This window comes from Gavialis gangeticus, unplaced genomic scaffold, assembly GCF_001723915.1.
Source record: "Gavialis gangeticus isolate Ggan-Ray unplaced genomic scaffold, GavGan_comp1, whole genome shotgun sequence".
Taxonomy (NCBI): domain Eukaryota; kingdom Metazoa; phylum Chordata; order Crocodylia; family Gavialidae; genus Gavialis; species Gavialis gangeticus.
In genome coordinates, this window is record NW_017729027.1 from 11,196,717 (window position 1) to 11,215,100 (window position 18,384).

Below are 18,384 nucleotides of genomic sequence, written 5' to 3' on the forward strand. Positions count from 1 at the left end.
CCCAGATATAAAGGTAGATGCCTAACCTCTGAAGATGATGCTGGTGCTGTCATGGTATGAGTATCTCAAAATCACACCTCAATTATGCCAGTCATAATAAATTTCAGGGCTGGAGGGGAACCATTTAAACAGTACATGTTTACTGATGATGTTTTGAACAAAGTCAGTCCCTGAATTGGTGGAAATCATTAGCCAGGCACCTTGAAAAAAGAGTTCCTTCAGTTGCTAAGCCAACTTTTCACAGCAGTCATTTCCTCTGCAGGCACAGAGAGAACATTGACAGGGAGCTGGGAAAAGCAGGAAAACTCGTATTTCTGTTTCAGTCTATGAATAAAAATGACAGTGGGAGTGGGAAAGATGAGATCTAGTTGTAGAAGTTTTAAGGTCAACGTACGTTTAGTGTTGTGATGACTTGTCTGTTAGAGTTAATAAAATTTGAAAATTAAAAAGAGTTTAAGGACAGATGTTGCAAAATGCTGTATTGAGTTGTAAATTAACATGTTTTAGTGATCAGACTTGTGCCATTGTTTAAGAACTATGTGAAGAAGTATCAGTGGGAAACTTGATTTAAATTGGGGTTTTCTCTTGGTGATTTAAAACATGATCTAAATCAATCCACCCTGAGCCTGACGCAACCACAGAACATAACACCCTAACCTGCCACAGGTAAAGCAGGGGGACAACAGCAGCCAACATCCTGCTGCTACAAAAGTTGTTAAAATATTCTTGAGAGATCCAAGGAATAGGGCCACACCCCCTGCTGCAGAGGAAGGCACAGCCTGATCATGGAGTAAAATTCCTTCCTGACCTCAAATACAGAGATTGCTCTGACCCTGAGCAGAGGGGCAGGAGCCTCTATCCAGGAACCTCTAGGTTTTTATGTCTCAACTGCAGCATTGACACACTCCAGTCACAAGTCCATGGGCCCAGATAGAATGCACCCGAGAGTCTTGAAGGAGCTGGCAGACATCATTTCACCCCCCTTGGCAAAGATATTTGAAAATTCATCGTGCTCAGTCAAGGTCCAGAAGACTGGAAAAGGGCCAGTGTGGTCCCTATCTTCAAGAAAGGGAGGAGGGATGACCTGGGGAATTATAGACTAATCAGTCTGATGTCCATCCCTGGAAAATCCTACAGAAAATTGTTAAGGGATCCATCAACACCAGACTAACAGAAGACAAGCGTCTGAAGGCCAGCCGACACGGCTTTGTGACTGACAGGTCTTGCCTGACCAACCTCATCTCCTATGACCAGGTGACACAAGGCCTGGAGGCACAGGGGGGTGAAAACTGCCTGCCTGCCTGCTAGGCCCTGCTGCAGCCACAAAGCCTGCCAGCTGTCGAGGAGAGAAGTGCAGGGGGAGTCTGGGTTCTGGGGCCCTGCACCTCTAGCTGCTGACAGGCAAAACTGGAACACACAGCTCAGTAACTGACCCCAAGGCAGAAAGCAGGGCAGTTCAAACAATGCTGCTTTGTATGCAGTTTCTCCATCCCTCCCCCGGAGCACTGAGCTTGGAAGGGACCTCAGGAAAGGATAACAGTCACTAGCCAGCTACACAGTCAATAATGAGAGCACATCTTCCCCCCTCCCTCTCCTTACTTTAGTTTCTGTTTCCCTGCAGCCAAGCCCAGCTTGAGCTTCGAAACTCGAAACGTTTCAACTTGCCTCGTTTCATTTCAAGGCTGTTTCAAAGCTCTCTTTTTCATTTCCATTTCACTGTTTTGAGCTCAAAACGAGTCAAAACAGCATTGAAATGAAACTGCCTGCAAAATTTCAGCCCCTGATGTTCACCTCATATACTTACAGGCTGCCACCAAGCCCCCCCTAAGTCTTCTCTTCTTTAGGCTGAACAGTCTCATGTCTTCCAACCTCTCTTTATATGGTCTGTCCTCCAGACCGCTAATCTCAAGAGGAACAGGAAGGTACTACACATGTAATGTGTGATTAGATAAAGTCTTTCTGATTAATTCTAGCAATATACAACAACATACAATACAAGGCCAGAACATGATAGCTTAAACAGCTTGGCATTAGAATAGGTTATGTTTAAATTAAGTAAAAATAGCATTATATTGACAGTAATATGGTTTGTTTGTGTGTGTGTGTGCGCGCACGTGCGCGCGTGTGTGTGTATATATATGAATAAATTCTGTGTAATCATTTATGTATGTAATCCAGCTATGAACTTTATATTAAGGATAGTAGTATAATTGATTGAATGCATGAAGAGTGTATGGAATGTCTAGAGTGTGTCTGTGTAAGCAAGAGGAGGTTTGCTAAGGCACTGAATGTGCAAGTTACCAGACAATGAACTGTTAGATGGATGGCTGAAGAACCAGTCTGTGAGCAGATATAGAGGAGATAGGCGAAGCAACAGGATAAAAGAGGAATTCTGCATGTCCTGCACAAGGTTTCAAGGCTAAGAAGAATGACTTTTACGACAGGAGTGACCTCAAGTTGAGATAACAAAAAGGATGATGAAAAACAACAGCTGGATGTGACTACAGATGAAAAAGTACCTCAACTTCTCAACTGTGGACAAAGACTTGAAATCCCTATAAAGTGGAATTCAGCAATGCCAGAGCAGGGAATTCACACTCTGCAACCTTCACTGGAGCACAGATGCATCTGTTCATCCCCATTCCCATCATCCTCAGGGAGCCTGGGCTGGCCACCCAGTGCCAACATTGAGCAAGCAAGCTGGTAACTATAACATCTCTATGGAGTGTGTCTGTGTGAATGATGAGTGTGTTTGCCTTTGTGAAGTCTTTGTATGTTTTTGTTTTATGTAATCAATAAACATGGCATCTTGCCTTATCCCCCCCTTTTAAGGTCTTGCTCATCTTTTGAGCAATAGGCAATTTGTGTAACACACATGCTCATTGCCTTCTCCAGGTCTTCCCTCAGCACTTGAGCAAGGCATGACTGGGTACGAGCAAAAGCTCTATGTGGCTGTCCTCAAGGTTAATATCAGGATTTAACTTGCTGTAGATAAAAAGTGAAATGGGCTGTGCATTGCAGTAGGAGTAGACTCCAGATTTGATAGAAAAATACTGAGATATTATTTTAAGTTTGATTGCAATGACCTTGTTTTTCAAATTTTACTATGATTTTTCTATTATATGAATGGCAGGATCTGGAGAAAAACTTGGAACTGAGTAATGGCAGTTTCCAGCGACAGTTGCACACTGAGAAAAAAAAGGTACATGACGCCCAAGAAGAAAACAGAGTACTCCTGGAAGAGCTTCGGCAATTAAATCAGAAGCTAAAGGTAAAAATCATGTGGAACTGAATTGTAACTACTTCAGGACATTTTTATGTACAGGAATACTTTAAAGTAAACTTGAAATCTTAATAGTGCCTTACAAAATGAACATCCGATATGTGGCACATCTGTTCTTTTTCATTATTATTTACTATTAACATTAAGTAAAAAAAAAAAAGCAGTGTGTCAAGTACACAGTCATTCCTGAATCAGTCATTAGGGGTTTGATTTGTTAAATTACATCTGTGCATGTATGCAGTTTACATTTATGCAGTTTATGTGTCTAATCTGTGCAGTTAATTTGCAAATAAATTAATTACATGTAGAAACTGAAAGTCTGCTTGCACAGTTGCTTATTTTGCATGAGCAATTACTTTCTTATGTTAGACATGTGTTTTCCACACTTAGGCTCTGAAAATGATTGTTTTAAAAATCACAAAGCAACACATTGTTTAATTCTGTTTTAATAAGTTTTGCTGTTAAAAGAAATGGAACATTTTCATTTGGGCCAAAATATTTTATAAAAATAAGGTAAAAAAATGCTCAGCTGAGTTCCATTGGGAGCAGTTGTTTTTAAACAACTAAATACCATGCAAAATATAAAAGTGACACTAGCTTTGTTATTGTTAGCCCAATTTGTAAGAAATACCAAATGGCTAGTGTCTTGGAAAGTAACTTGGATTTTTGAAGCTTTCATTTTAATTAATTTAAAGTGGCACTATTAATAAAACCTTTTTTTGTTTACAAAAAAAAGTTCTAATTGACCAGTTTTTAAAGCAGTGGAAGCCAACCTTTTTTCCAGGCATGGCACAACCCTCATATAGCTCCACGCCCCCATGTAGTGCCACTCCTGTCCTCTTTTCCTGCCCAACCTGCTGCTCTGCTTTCTGCTTCCTGCCCTATCTGCTGCTGTCCTCTCTCTGATCTTCCATCTGCCACACACAGAGGCTGCCTGTGACCATTTATGATGCATGCCACAGGTTACCATCCCTGCTTTTAAAGAATAGCAGGATACTTTTGAAAATACTTCTATAATCAACTGAGTTCCAAAACAAATTCAAGATTGTATATTAACAGACATTTAATATTAATATTCCAGTATTGGACAATATTCATTTTTATATTGTTTGGTCAATATCCCTGAGAAGAATTTATCGCTGCATTATAAATAGGTTGATGGCAAAAGAAGGCATTTTTTGCCCTTACCTTACTTAAGATGTGTTCTTTGTGACCCATATCCCATAAGGTAGTTAAGTATCAAAGTCAGAGGCACTGCTTACATACTGAAAGTTAGGTATTTAAGTACTTTCCGTAATGGTGCTTGTACTAGCTGTTTCCCTCTCCTGTCATATTTTCTTTTTCACTAATACAGACAGAGCCAGTTCCGATAATGGTACAAATATGTATTGCAATGGGTCCCAAGTCTCAGGGTATCCCCATGACCTAATGTAAATATTTTTAATTTTAATATTATCCATAAAATTGACATGAGCTGCTTGTATATGCATATTTAGGCAAATTAAACTATAAAGGCTGGTATGAAACCTTACTTTCAGTTTTATCTTGGCTGTCTACAGAAATACAATATTAAATTTTTGAGTGTTTTGGCAGTTGAATGATTTTTGAAAGGAGGAAATCTGTGCACTATAGAAGGAAGGGTAACTAGTTCTTCATGTAGTTATAGAGTAAAGATTGCATTCTCTTTAAAAAGAACGCTTAGTAATCAGTAACCATATCCAGTGTCCACTGACAAATGAATTTATTCCTTTAACATATGTATTTGCTTAGCCTGTTCACAGTTTACCTTGTCAGCTATTAAATAAAACATTACTATTCAACTCTGCTGTCTCTACCTCATTAATTTTCAGGAAAAGGAAAGAGAACTGGAAGCAAAAAACATATATGCTAATCGTATGGTGAAGCCATCACCCAAAAAAGACACAGATGTTACACACAGAAAAAAAGGATGTAAGCAGAAAATTTAACGTTTATTTTGAAAACACCCTATTGCATTGTTCAAGCTATTCAGGATGTTTAGGCCTTCACACCACTTAAATTATGGTACTAGTTGCAAAATACTGAGTGTACCTATTTGGTTATTTGCTTTTCTAAAGTAGTTTAACAAAGTCACCATATTCCCACCACGAAATGCTCAGGCTTTCAGCTCTTAAACCCAACCCCATACCAAGATCTCATAAAAAAGAACAGTTTTGTTTAGTAATAGTTTCCTATTAAATTAAACAAGTTGCCAAGTTGGCATCTTTTTTGTAGCTAGAAGCGCTAGCGATATACACCTGCATGCTTCCACGTCATTCTGTGGACCTCTGTGGAGGGTTTATCTGATTTTAGATGTTTATACTCCAGAATTTAATTATTCATTGAAAATGCACATGTAGTCCACATGACCAAAGTAACCTTCCCAATATTATCCGGGCTGGTGGGATCTTCCAGAAACTGCAGACTGAAATGCTACTACATATAGGGCCAGACCCTTCTCACTGAATTAACAAGATTACTCACCAAGGAAAGCAGGATTTTTTGTGGCTATTTTAAGCCGTTTTTCATTCAGACTTTAACAATTTAACTGCTGATAATTTTAATAGAAACAACATACTATTTTATGTTTTCAGTTTAGTTAGATACTTCGGTAGTTCCGTAAGGACTAGATTTGCAAGTTTTAAAGATTCAAATGATTGTGTATTCTCTAATATTTAGGTTTCTCATTTTGCTCTTCTAGAAGGAGGATCTGAAAGGGGGGGAATAGAGGAGATCTCTAGGTTGATTGAAGGGCAGATGTTTCTAAGGGTTTGGGGGTTTTTTTAAGATAACTTAGTAGATAAAATTATTTACTACCCAGCTTTATTTTTCTTACTTGAGGATTTGCTTTATTAGAAATTTCTTCATATATTTTCCAGAATCTGGGGGAATCTCCATAGAATTTGGCAGCATATTTTATAACCATTTGATTAGCTCTGATTTCATCAATTACACTCATTCATCGATTTCACCAATTACAATTGCTAAGATAGAAAAATACTATTTAAAAAAAATCTCGGACCCACTTTATTTAGGGATATTTTAAATGGAAAAAAAATGGAATTAACTTGCTCTGATTTTGTTTATGTTCACTACAGCCAGCAGCCAAAGCACCAAAAAAGGAGCACAGACTACAAAAGGAGTACAGACTAGTGGCTACTGCTCACCAATAGAATTTCCTCCACCACCGGAGGAATGTGCTTTGGATGATGCAGCGTATCAGAGAGAAGAGGAGATGCTTCTCCGAATAGTGAGTTTTGCAATAATCATAAAGGGCTCATTCCAAATAATTCAGCTACCAAGTTAAACTTCCTGAGTTCAATTTCCATTTTTAGAAAAGCTATCCTAATCTCTTAGGAAAACTATCAAACTGTCAAACTATCAAATTCTCGTTTGATGTGCCCCCAATCAAACTTGATGTTTCACTGTCTCCAGTGGACTATCATTAGCTCAGATTATTTCTTTCCTACCATTATCTTTCTGTGTAGTTTTAAACTGGTATCAGATTGTTCTGGTTTCTTCCTCTATATATATATATATATATATTCAGCAGTCTATTGTAAAGCAATATTAGCTGCTTTCTTCAGTGTTTGTTGAGCCTTTATTATCATTTCTTTTTAACTGCCAGCTTTCTTCTACAATCACAGACTTCAATAATTCTTCCCAGCTCCCTGTGTAAACCCTGAGATAAATTTCCTTTATCTTTCTCCTGGGCGTATTTTTTTTTTTTTTGCCTGTTATTCTTTTCAAAGTATCTCACTGATTTTAATTCTTTTGAGACATAAGGCTAAAATTGAAGCGAGCTGCAAGTGTAGTAGGCAAACACCCTTAAATTAACTTACACTTGTATAAACATTTTGAAAGTGTATGCATGATATAATTTACACGGAGGAATTGAAAAGGTATATATTGGATATTAAAGGACAGAGGCTATGGATTCCATAGCTGCAGAATCATAGACTACATGAGACTTTGCTTAAAAGTGAAATATCCAAAAGGGTCTCATATTTCTTTCCCTTGCCACATTTGTTTTTTTTTTTTCTAATTATTGGAAAGCAAAATGGAAAACAAAAGTGTTGCTCTTTGTTCGGAGGGTAGCAACATTCACAGTCATTCTTTTCCACAAGGAAGGTCTGTATTGGAAACCCTTGTCTCCACACTCTAACAAATCTTATATCTGTGACTGACCATTACATAAGTCTGCAGAACATAAGGTAGGAAGTGGTGATGACTCCCCAAGGTAGCTTGGATTAATTCCATGGAAGAGGTTTGATTAATAAAACCAAAACATGGAACGAACAGGGTTCTGTATACAGGCACCCCACACTCAACACTGCTTCACTTAGCGCTATTTTGCTATAAAGCTCATTTGAAACTGATACTTGATTTCACTGAGCGCTTAGCAAGTTTTGCTATAATGCTCACAGTCATCATCTTGGGTCATTAAAAACAATTGCAGTTGCCATCTTGGGTCATCAAATACTTTTGTTTCACTTAACGCTCATTTCATTTAACACTCAGTTGTTCAGGAACCAATTAAGAGCACTAAGTGGGGATTGCCTGTAAAGCTGGCAATTGCTGGGCACATCTACCCGTGACACTATGTTGTCGTAGCAACATGCTACAGCAACCTAGCATTCATGGGCAAAAACTATGATGCCGCTGCTGCCTCGCCGTAGCAACACACTTCCTTAGTATAGTGCTCTGCTACAGCAGTGTACCAGAAGTAACCATGTGCCGCCAGCACAGCACAGTATGGGCTGTTACTGTGCTGTCATTTAGTACTTCCAAAAGGAGACACATGTAGATGCACCCAGTATGTTGTGGTGATATTGTTCATTCGCCTGCATTGTTGCTTTAATCATATCTGAAAGTTTTGCTTTTTCAGGGACATATTTTTATTATTTTCATGTTTTACTAATCTCTTTTAAACATGGGCTCAAAGACAACTGACAGTGTTCTTTGTTTCTGCATTTTTCGAAGCAAAAATATGAAAAATGTTATAGCCAAATTATTTTAACATAATTGTTTCCTTAGTTCCTCCTTGCTGCATTTTCTTTCATTGTTTCTACTCAACAAGCACACCAAATGACTGAGCTCACCAAATGACAGACTTTATTCTAGAAAAAATAAGCATGAACTGCAAAATTAGAAACTGGATTTGTGATTCTTCCAAACTTCCCAGGCAAGGGTGGACAGTGACTTGAATTTTGGGTTTTGGAGTAGGCCAAACTGTACTCAGAGACTTTGGCAAATATGGACCCTTGTTTATATATGAGAAGTAGAGAATACATTAGATAATCATCATGTGTGCAGTTAATATATGCAGTATGATCCTGCCAGTTTGATGATTTGTTGAGGGAAACAGTATTTGCTAGATTTCTTTTCCATGTCTTCAAAAAAAAAGCCGGATGTCTGGGCCAAGCATGACTTCTTTTTACTCAGTTTGTCATTGATGCTCTGTGTACATGTGTGTGCATGTGTGAGGATGAGTGCCTTCCCTTCTGCAATTCAGCCACATTGACTGATGTTTTCACCCAATATTATAATTGAAACTACCTTTTTAATACCCTTGCTGTTTAATTCGTCTTCTGTTGTGTATTATTGAATGTTATGCTTGTGCTGTATGACACTGAAATAGCCTAACCCTAGTTTTACCAGGCCAGTCACTTGAGTTGAGTAGGCCTGCTCCCCTGGGGTTGCTTGCTTGTTTGTTACAGAGGAAATTAAGGGCCTGATCCAATACCTAAAGTCAGTGAAAAGACAGCTGTTGACTTTTACATCCTAATCCAATTCCCATTAAATAATTTTAAACTCTAATGAGTTAGTTAGTTATGGTAGTTTGAAGTGAGGCAGAAGGCAGGGTAGAGATGAATCTTATAGATTAACTGAATCAGAGATGCATAAGCTTTAATGAGAAAGAGCTCTAGTGAAGTGAGTCTTGCTCACAAAAGCTGTGCTTCTGTGATCCAGTTACTCCATAAGATCCTCTTCAGTCTGGAAACTCAAGTGTGTGGCAAAGAGGGGTTCTGTTTTTGTGAAAGATGTCATACAGAATAAAACCAGTGGTCTGTTAATTTTCTCTCGGGTACTTAAGACCATATTTGACCTAATAATAGACAGATCCTGAGCTGGTGTGATTTTGCTAAAGCTTTTCCACTGAGTCTCCATACATCATGTTTAACTATGAACATAAAGTTGTGTCAAAGAAGCAAAACAAGTTGTTAATTTTCTAGCAAATTTCTATCAATTTACTTCAGGAACAGGAAACACAAATAAACAAGTGGAAAGAACAAGCAGAGCTTCTGAAACATGAACGCAACAGAGAAAGAGAAGAAAAAATGAAACATGAACAAGAATTGCAGGCCTTAGAGGAGAAAGTCCAGAAACTACATGATGGTAAGAAAACTGTGACTACTGCCAAACTGGAAAATCAAAACCAAATAAAATGTCAGTCAGATGAGGCTTATAAAGATCCTCTTGAAAAAAACAAAGATTTTAGAAGAGGAATAGCACTGCAATTGAAAATTATAAATGATACATTGTGAACAGGATCAAAATTGAAAATATCATGAGATATAATTTCATCTCAGTCCCATGCCCTATTGTGCCCCTAGTAACAGCTAAAGTACTGAGGACTGGGCATTTTTACCTATGTTTATTGAGTTAGAGATGGCATAACCACTAGCAGCTCAAATTAAATGTTATTTTCTACCCATTATTAGGGTGGGACTCATACATTACAATAGAACAGCTCTTTCAACAATATTTCCTTTGGAGGAGTGGGGGGGAAGCTTACATTCAGCCATTTAATTCATATCAGCTGAAATCACAGTTCCTACTGTATATTCATGGATGTTTTTAGTTACCTGTTATGACAAGTAGCAGCTGGAGAAAAATCTATTTGTATAATTGCATTTCACACTAATTCGTATCAATTTAAGTACTTTCCAGGAACTTATTAAAATTATTGCTTAAATATTCTGGGATGGTACAATAAGGCAAATATTATGAATAAGTTGCATCCTGTCAGATTTTTAATTTTACATTGCAAATAATATTTTTGTGTGATGAATTGGCAAGAACATTTGGTTTAGCTGAGCAAAACCATGGAATTCTGAAAATCAATAGCCAGATTCTGGGGGCTGGTTTATATTACCATAGCTCAGGGGTGGGAAAAATATGTCTCACAGGCTGGATCTGGCCCGCGATGCCATTCTGTCCAGCCTGAGGGGCCCCTCAAAAATTTAGAAAATTAATATTTATCTGCCCTTGGTCCCCATCAGAAGTGACAGGAGCCAAGGGCAGTAGGACCCAGGGAAAGCCCTGGCGGGCTCCTACAACATCAGAGCCTGCCTATTCCCACCCCCCTGGGGCCTGGAACCATGGGGTTGCCCTGCACCAGAAACTCAGGTAAGGTTGGGGGGAGGGAGCACATGGAAGGAGCCCAGGGAAAAGCGGCCCCTCCCCCACCCCATGGCCCGGGCTCCCTGCTGCAGCTGTTTGCAGACCGCGCAGGGCTGTCCTGAGCAGGCAGAGGCAGCCCCACGTAGGCTGCAAGCTGCTGCAGTGTGGGGCGCCGGCCACAGAGCAGGGAAGGGCCGCTTTTCCCCATGCTCAGCACCAGCTTGTAACCTGCCTCCGCTGCCAGCCTGGGCTCTGTGCAGCTCCAGACTCGCCCACCGGGGCTGTGCCACAGCAGCAGCAATTGTGGGCCCCACCCCCCACTTGCTGCGCCGGGCAGTGTTTGCCACCACCTCCTCTGTGCTGCCCAGCACACAAGCTCCAGGCAGGTAGCAGCAGCAAACGCAGTTGCTGCTGCCATGGCACAGCCCCAGCGGGCAAGCCTGGAGCCGCACAGGGCCCAGGCTGGCAGCAGGGGCAAGTTACAAGCTGGTGGCCCCTCGCCCATGCCGTGGCCGGTGCCCCGCACTGTGGCTGCTCACATATGGGCTGCAAGTGCCTGCAGCAGGGAGCACTGGCCATGGGGCAGGGGAGGGGTTGCTTTTCCCCATGCTCAGCAGCAGCTCCTTCCCTGCCAGCAAGCAGGGGGTCAGAGCTGTGCGCTGCCCCCTGCCTGTACCACGGGGCTGGGGGGGCACTGGGAGTGAGCGGGCAGGGAGCCAGTGGGAGCACGGGGCCCTCACCAGTGTCTCCCGGGGCCAGCACCAGCAAGTCCCAGAGCAGGGCAGCAGGAGTACAGGGTCCTGGCCGTCAGGGACTCTATGGAGCCAGGCCAGCTCCCCATCTCCCTGCTGGTGCAGCTCAGCCCAGCTCCACAGACCCTTGCCAGCCTGCACCCTGCTTTGGGCTCCACCGGTGCTGGCCCTGGGACATTGGTTCCAAGACATTGGGACATTGGTCCCAAGATCATAACCATGGGGTGGGGCACCTGTCAATGGGCAGGGCTACCCACGCGGCCCTTGACAGCTTGCCAAAACTGGATAAGTGGCCCTCCAGCCAAAATAATGGCCCACCCCTGCCATAGCTCCATTGAAGAGAATAGATAATTTACATAAATTGAGAATCTGCTCAGTGGTATGTTGGGGACAGATGGTCCTCTTATCAACCATTTCTTCCATCTTATGTAGGTAAGACTTTCATCTTAACTTGTTCATTTGCCTTTGTCCTCCATAGTGATGATGCTTATCTATATGGATAACATTGACTGTTGCAGTTTGTTTTATAAGATTTGTCTGAAGTACAACAGATAACTAGAATTATTAGTGCTATCAGACCCATGTTCTACACCCCATTTCTTCTGAGAGGATTCCTAATAATCTATCTATTCTTCTACAGGTATGAGTCAAAGGGAAATTGTATGAAGGAGTTCTTTTTCAAATCTCCATGTAACTTAACTTTTTATTCTGATAGAGAAAACATCTTTTAGAGGGGCAGATATTCAGAAAATGGCCTTTGTTGTGAGGGGGGATTCTGATTGTGTGCGTCCAGATGCTTATACCAGTTGTACGTGTAGTTTAGGATTCATTTTCATTCCTTGCACCTTTTATGTCTGTTCAAAGCATGTCTGAGATATGCATTTGCCTTCAGCAGATGGTGCACAAAAAGTTTGTCCAGAGGTGCTTTCAACACACAGAGCTGCAAGCAGACTTGCATGCAATGTAGAAGTGAAATATTCAATCTCTTGTAACTGTGCTTTGCAGCAGCAGGTTCATTTCAGAAAAATGTATGTTTTGGAGTTGTCTTGAAGTCAATGATGCTGACATAAAACACCATGATAATCAGTTACTAACGTAATTTGGTGGCATTGTAAGCGTGTTGATTAATCCTGGCTTCTGCAGCCGAGTCTGCTGTCTGAGGAGTTCCTTAGCTAGTCTTCTAAAGTAAAAAACAGTCTTTAAACATAAAACAAAGCAAAACCCTTCTGTCCTGTCTGGACACTAGGAGCCCCTTCTGCTATGGCCCCAGCACAGCAGCCCAGCTGTTCAGCCTGCAAGCCCATAGGCAGCGGAAGGCCATAGCTAACAGGGCTTAGCCCCCCTAAATGCGGCTCCACTGCTCCAGCACCACCGCCATGCCCCGCCACCGCAGCGCCACATCCAGCACCCCTGCCACGCACTGGCCCTGCAACAGCCTTGCAGGAGGGAGGGGTGGCTCTGCAACCTGCCTTGCACCACCCCCTGCACCCCAGCGCCCCCAAATCTCCCACCACTGCTGCTGCAGCCAGCTTCCTTTCTCCTTGCAAACTGTTCCCTCACTGTTTGCCTTCTCCCATTTCTTTCCACTGGGGAACACTCCCTGGTTATCAGAAGGCCCCACAGCTTACTGCCCTTAAGTGGACAGACCAGCCTGTTACAGATATGTTTTTCACAGTTCAAATACAAGCAAAGGACAGTCAGCAGAAAATGCAGCTCTTTCAAACCTCTAAAAAAGTGAATAATGCCCAGTTACACATCCAGAAATAGTAGGCTGTGATCAGATGTGGCTTTAAACTGTTTTAAAAGGGGCAGTAGGGACTTGCCCTTCAGGTATTTACATAAGCTGTTTTAATTTAATTGTTATGTCTATCTGTTCCTATTCTCCTTAAAAGGCTTTTTATGTTTAACATTTGAAATAACTTTCTAAAATATTTCACGCAGAGTGGGAAAAAGAAGAGCTTGACAGAAGGAAAAAAGAAAACAACTTTTTATTGGATAAAGAAGAAAAGACAAAGATGGAGACCGAAATACGCAAACCTGAAAGTGAGAGGCAAAACAGTGAAGATCTAGAAGAAGAGCGACGAAAAAAGCAGTTGCTGCTTGATAAGATGAATGAAATAGACAGAGAAACTCAAAATGCCATTAACATGAGATTTGTTTCCCAAGCACAGCTTGCAACAAAATCTGACTTTCTGGAGAAAACTGAGGGAATCTCTCAGCACTTAGAGACCGCTGAGAAGGTGGTCAATGGATTTTCACACTATGACAGCCAGGATACTGGCATAAAAGCAGAAGGGCAGAAGCAGCAAAATGCTAGGACCACAGAGTCAAGTGATGATTTGACATTTGGTAGCTATGTACCTTCCTTTGCAAAAGCATCTGGGAAAGGATCAGGGAAGCCAAACTGGCTTAACCAGAAAAGTGACTACTTAGAAAAAAATATTAAGGAAAATAAAAATTGCAGCACTAAGAAAGAGAAAAAATCCAATTTAATGGAACAGCTATTTGGAACCAGTGCCAACTCTGTCCTGCCCTCTAACAGAAGTGAATCAGGTCCTTTTGACAGAGATTGGGATTCCAGTAATGTTCTTGCTCAGGATAAAGGCAGTAAAGCCAAAGTTAAAGAAGACAGTGATCTTTTCTTCAGTGAAGGAAGAAGTTTTAACCCAAATAGACTCCATTTGCAGCACACAGCAAGCAGGCCAGCAGTTAAGGCTGTTGATTCTCTAGAAGATGATATAGAAGAACCATATGTTATATAATGTTCCTTGGGTAATTGCTATAAATTTATTTTAATACAATATTTATTAGATACAGATTTGAAGCTTCAGATCTACTGAAACACCTGAAGAAATTATTTCAACAGATGAACATATTTACAAAGAAAATATATGCTGCACATTTTGCTCAACCAGTTTGACCGAAGTGATGCTCTTTGTGTAGTGAGAGGTTTTTAACAGTTTACGTCCAAATACATGTATCAAAGATAAAGGCAGTGGGGGGGAGCATTTATTTTATATATATCACACAACCAAGAGTCTTAAGGGAATTTCCTGGCATATTCCCAGGTAGTACAGCTGAGTAATGGGTATTTGGTTGCTGCTTCATTCAGGAGTTGACGGTGTTTTCACCCTAATTACAGTCCAGTCTTCCTTCTGGATTTGCATTGCCATTAACATGATCAGATTTGTGCAGCTGCCAAACGAGATTGGTGGCATTCCAAAAGGCTGTTATTAATTCGGTTCCACAGACGTGGATAGAAGGGAAAATAGAGTCCAAATATGTGATCTCTGCAGCTTTGCTCATTATTCTCTGTTTATGGCCCTACAAAGCTCCCATGCCACTTTTCCAGACTCTTTCTTGCCAGGCAACACAATGCCATTTTCAGAGCCAGGACAGTCACTTTTTTCAAAGGAAGGTCTGTTATTGCAATAGCCCTAGTTATTGGTCTTGTTCCTTTTATGTACTTTCCCCCAGTTATAAGAAGAAGAGAATGGGGAAGGAGGGAAAATGCAACCTGTGTTTTGGAGAACCCTGAGCCATGGCCCTACTTTGTTATAAGCTAGTCTTATGCAGTGACTGTAAATATTACTTTGAGAAAACTTATGCCACAGTAATACTTCTCTTAGTAGAAGTGGGTTTGAATCCCCAGAACACACACACTAACCTTAGTTAAAATATGTAAAATATTATGTAAACATAGAATATTTTAGTATATTTTAAAATCATTTTCAGAAATACTGTAAAGTCTGACTTATTCAATTGCAAATATTTTTTCAAAATAGTGAGTGAGAAAAGTTGACAGTGCAGAATGTAACCTAACCAGATATTTGTATGAGAAGACAGAAAGTTATTAGCCTCTGTTTCTATAAATCGAGTAGCTGACTTTTGGAATTGGAGAAAGCTGTCTCCTATATTGGGATAAATATAATGTAAAAAAAGTAACTTGGATACCTTAAATATATAAGATTCTTTCCATTTCATATTGTTGCTGTTTCTCTCTTCACAAAATTTTACTTTCTGCATATAAGAAAACTTATTCTGGAGCTGTCCATAATCCAGTGCCACATTTCTTCCTAATTTAGTCATTCAGCTTGGTTTTTACAACTAGGTGATGTTAGTCCTTTGCTGTAAATGCCAGTAAAATGTGCCCATATACAGTATGCTGCTTGCATCTTCCTGGCCAGACCCTGGCTGTTAATCTAGTTTCCATGTGAACAAAAAATCATAACTGGAAGTAAATTTTGAAAACATTTTTAAAGCATTGTGAACCACTAACAAGGCACCTGGTGGATGCCTATATTTGGCTTTGTGTCTTTTACTTGCTCTCTTTCACAATTCTAGTAACGGACTTTCCAGTCTAACATATAAAGCAGAGGGCTGTAATTTGTTCCCAGGGGAGCTCGATTAGTTACTGTCAAATGGTGAGAAAAATAAACACCAATGTTGGGTAATAGCTCAGGGAGCTGCTGTGGGAGAGGGCCTGCTTTCACGCCTCCGCCCAGCTGTTATGCATGATGGTACGGAACTTGGTGCTTTATCTGGAGGCAGCCCGTAGCACTTTTTCTCTTGATTTGGAGTGCCTCTCTGGCTACAGCATGTTCTGTCTTGGATGTATTTATTCAAGTACTTCATAGTGGCATCTGGGGAAGGCACATGCAATGTTAACCCTTAACATGCAATGTTAACCCCAAAGGGAACACACTTCTGGGAAGGACAGGCAGTTACCTGGAAAGAAGACACGGGTGAAGAGAGAGACTGGAAAAGGCTCTGTATACTATAGTGCTGGTACTACAGAAGGACCTATATAGAAAATGCACCATCTCAGCCAGTTTTTCCTCTTGAGTTGGTGTCATCTTGCAGCAGAATTTCTGGCCATGCAAAGTTTGGTTTCAGATATGTCAGATTAGACTAGATCCCTGACTGCTAGAGCTGCATTGGCCAGCTGGTGAGAGAGGCAGTCAGAGGTGGCTTTAAATCACCTCTATGCTTCTCTGATCCCCAGGGCTGCCAGGGACTAATATGGCTCCAGAGCTGCTCCTAACTATGCTTGTAAGGGCTCCAAAGAGACTGGAACTGTTCTGCCCTGGGAGCACAGGAGCAGAGCATGACTTGATTTTGCTGTCTCTAACATATGCCTAATGCATCTTTTCATCAGGGCAAGCTAGGACGGGGTGTTAAAAAGCCAGCTGTGCTATCTCAGCACCAGACCAGCACTCTTCCAGCCAGGGGAATTGTGTGACCTGCCCACCTAAAATAGTTTCACATCCCTTTCATAGTGCCACAAGAGACTGTAACAGAGGCCAAAATCTGTTCTAATATTCAGCAGTGCATTCAGAGGGGCTAGATTTGTAATCCTCAGTTTGAAACTCCATGCATAATTTGGGAAACCACAACATTTCTTCATGAATTAATCTAACTGTGCACTTCGAAAACTTTCATGATCTAATATAAAAGTAGCACCAATTTGCCTGGGACTTCTACTATGAAGTCATTTTGTTTTGTGTAACAATAAGTCATTAGTATTTACTCATTTAATACAAAGCCAGGAGAACTGCACAATTTCAGAAAATGTAATTAAACATGCCATAGAAATAATCATTTTTAAAGTTTGTGAAGATATTGTGATAATGCAGTTCCTATATTAATTTCAGTTCTATTTATTATGTCATGTCAGTTTTGTAACATCTGATTTATTTTCTGTGTAAAAATTTAATCATTAAAATGTTGATTTTTAACAAAATGATTTTTATTAAAAAAGAATTGAGTAAATATTTTGTGTATTGGTTGCCTATTCAGAACTTTACCAAAGTTTGCCTGGACATATGATTTTCATCTGCACTGGTACTGATTTCCTCTGTGTCAAGATTGATCTAATAATACTGAACACACACTGAATAATGTGTGTGTTCTTAAAATAAAGGCACACAATGTACAGAATAAAAGCCAGTGCAAAATCATACATACCAGAAAGTAAACTGAAATTTGCATCCTACTTAGGACCACAGATAGTGAAACCTCTTTGTATAGACCAGGTTTGAAGCTTGTTGAAATTCAGAGCATGATTTTAGTGAGCTTTGGATCAGAACTTATCTGAGCACAGTTCTTTATAGGGAAGTGATGTATGACAAAAGGATCTGTTTGTGAGTCATCAAATAACTTTTTTTTTGCTTTCCTGTTTAAAAAGCAAAGTACCCACAGAGCTAGATTCAGCTTGATTTCCTTCTCACTAACCATTTTGTATCCAAGATTACCTGATGTTCTCAGACTACCTAAAAAGCCTAACCTGCTCTTATTGACTATAATGGTGCAGGGTCTGACCTGTTGCTTCCACATTTTATTAAACAGCTACTCAGAATATTGGGAATTTCTGATTGGTTGCTGGAGGTCTGGTAACTTTTCTTTTGTATCACGGTTCCTTTGTGACCTGCACCTTGGAATACTTAGAAGAGCTGCTTCTCCTCACTAGCTAGATGAGATTCTCAAGTCAAAGCCGCAGGAAATCATGCCAGTGATTGTCTTACCTCTGGGTGAGTACTGAATCAACATGTCTGCCTGCTGTGCTGCTGCAAGAGTTACCTCCTGCAAAAGCAGTGCTGCAGACTCATGGTTAGTAGGGCTCTGCAAAACAGCTGTGTTTCGTTTCTGTTTCCGATTCAGCCATTTCAGAGGGACAGTGATTTGTTTTGGTGTTTCAGATCACTGTTCCATCTCAATTCAGCTGAATCTGTTCTGGAGTTTCAACTCTGTTTTGGCGCCAATTCAGAGATTTGGATCAGCCAGAGAGAGACAGGCACAGCTGGGTGGCTGCAGGTTCTCCCATGGCTCCTCCGGCTGTGCCTGCCTCTCCCTGGATGGCAGGAGCCACAAGAGAAACCCCCATGGCTGTCCCACCCGGCCCCAGCCTCCCAGCACTTCTAAAAA

The 18,384-nt window shown here is 40.8% G+C and overlaps 1 protein-coding gene across 2 annotated transcripts in view; it reads left to right on the plus strand.

Annotated features, from left to right (window-relative positions):
- Positions 1 to 17,232, plus strand: part of LCA5 (LCA5, lebercilin) — a 50,215-nt gene extending 32,983 nt beyond the window's left edge. For both annotated transcript variants that reach the window (XM_019520445.1, XM_019520446.1), the window contains exons 4-8: positions 3,134 to 3,271; positions 5,134 to 5,233; positions 6,400 to 6,551; positions 9,562 to 9,700; positions 13,402 to 17,232. In XM_019520445.1, coding sequence (XP_019375990.1) covers positions 3,134 to 3,271; positions 5,134 to 5,233; positions 6,400 to 6,551; positions 9,562 to 9,700; positions 13,402 to 14,222 — 1,350 coding nt within the window. In that variant the 3' untranslated portion in view covers positions 14,223 to 17,232. The remainder of the gene's footprint in view (positions 1 to 3,133; positions 3,272 to 5,133; positions 5,234 to 6,399; positions 6,552 to 9,561; positions 9,701 to 13,401) is intronic.
- Positions 17,233 to 18,384: the final 1,152 nt, after the last annotated feature.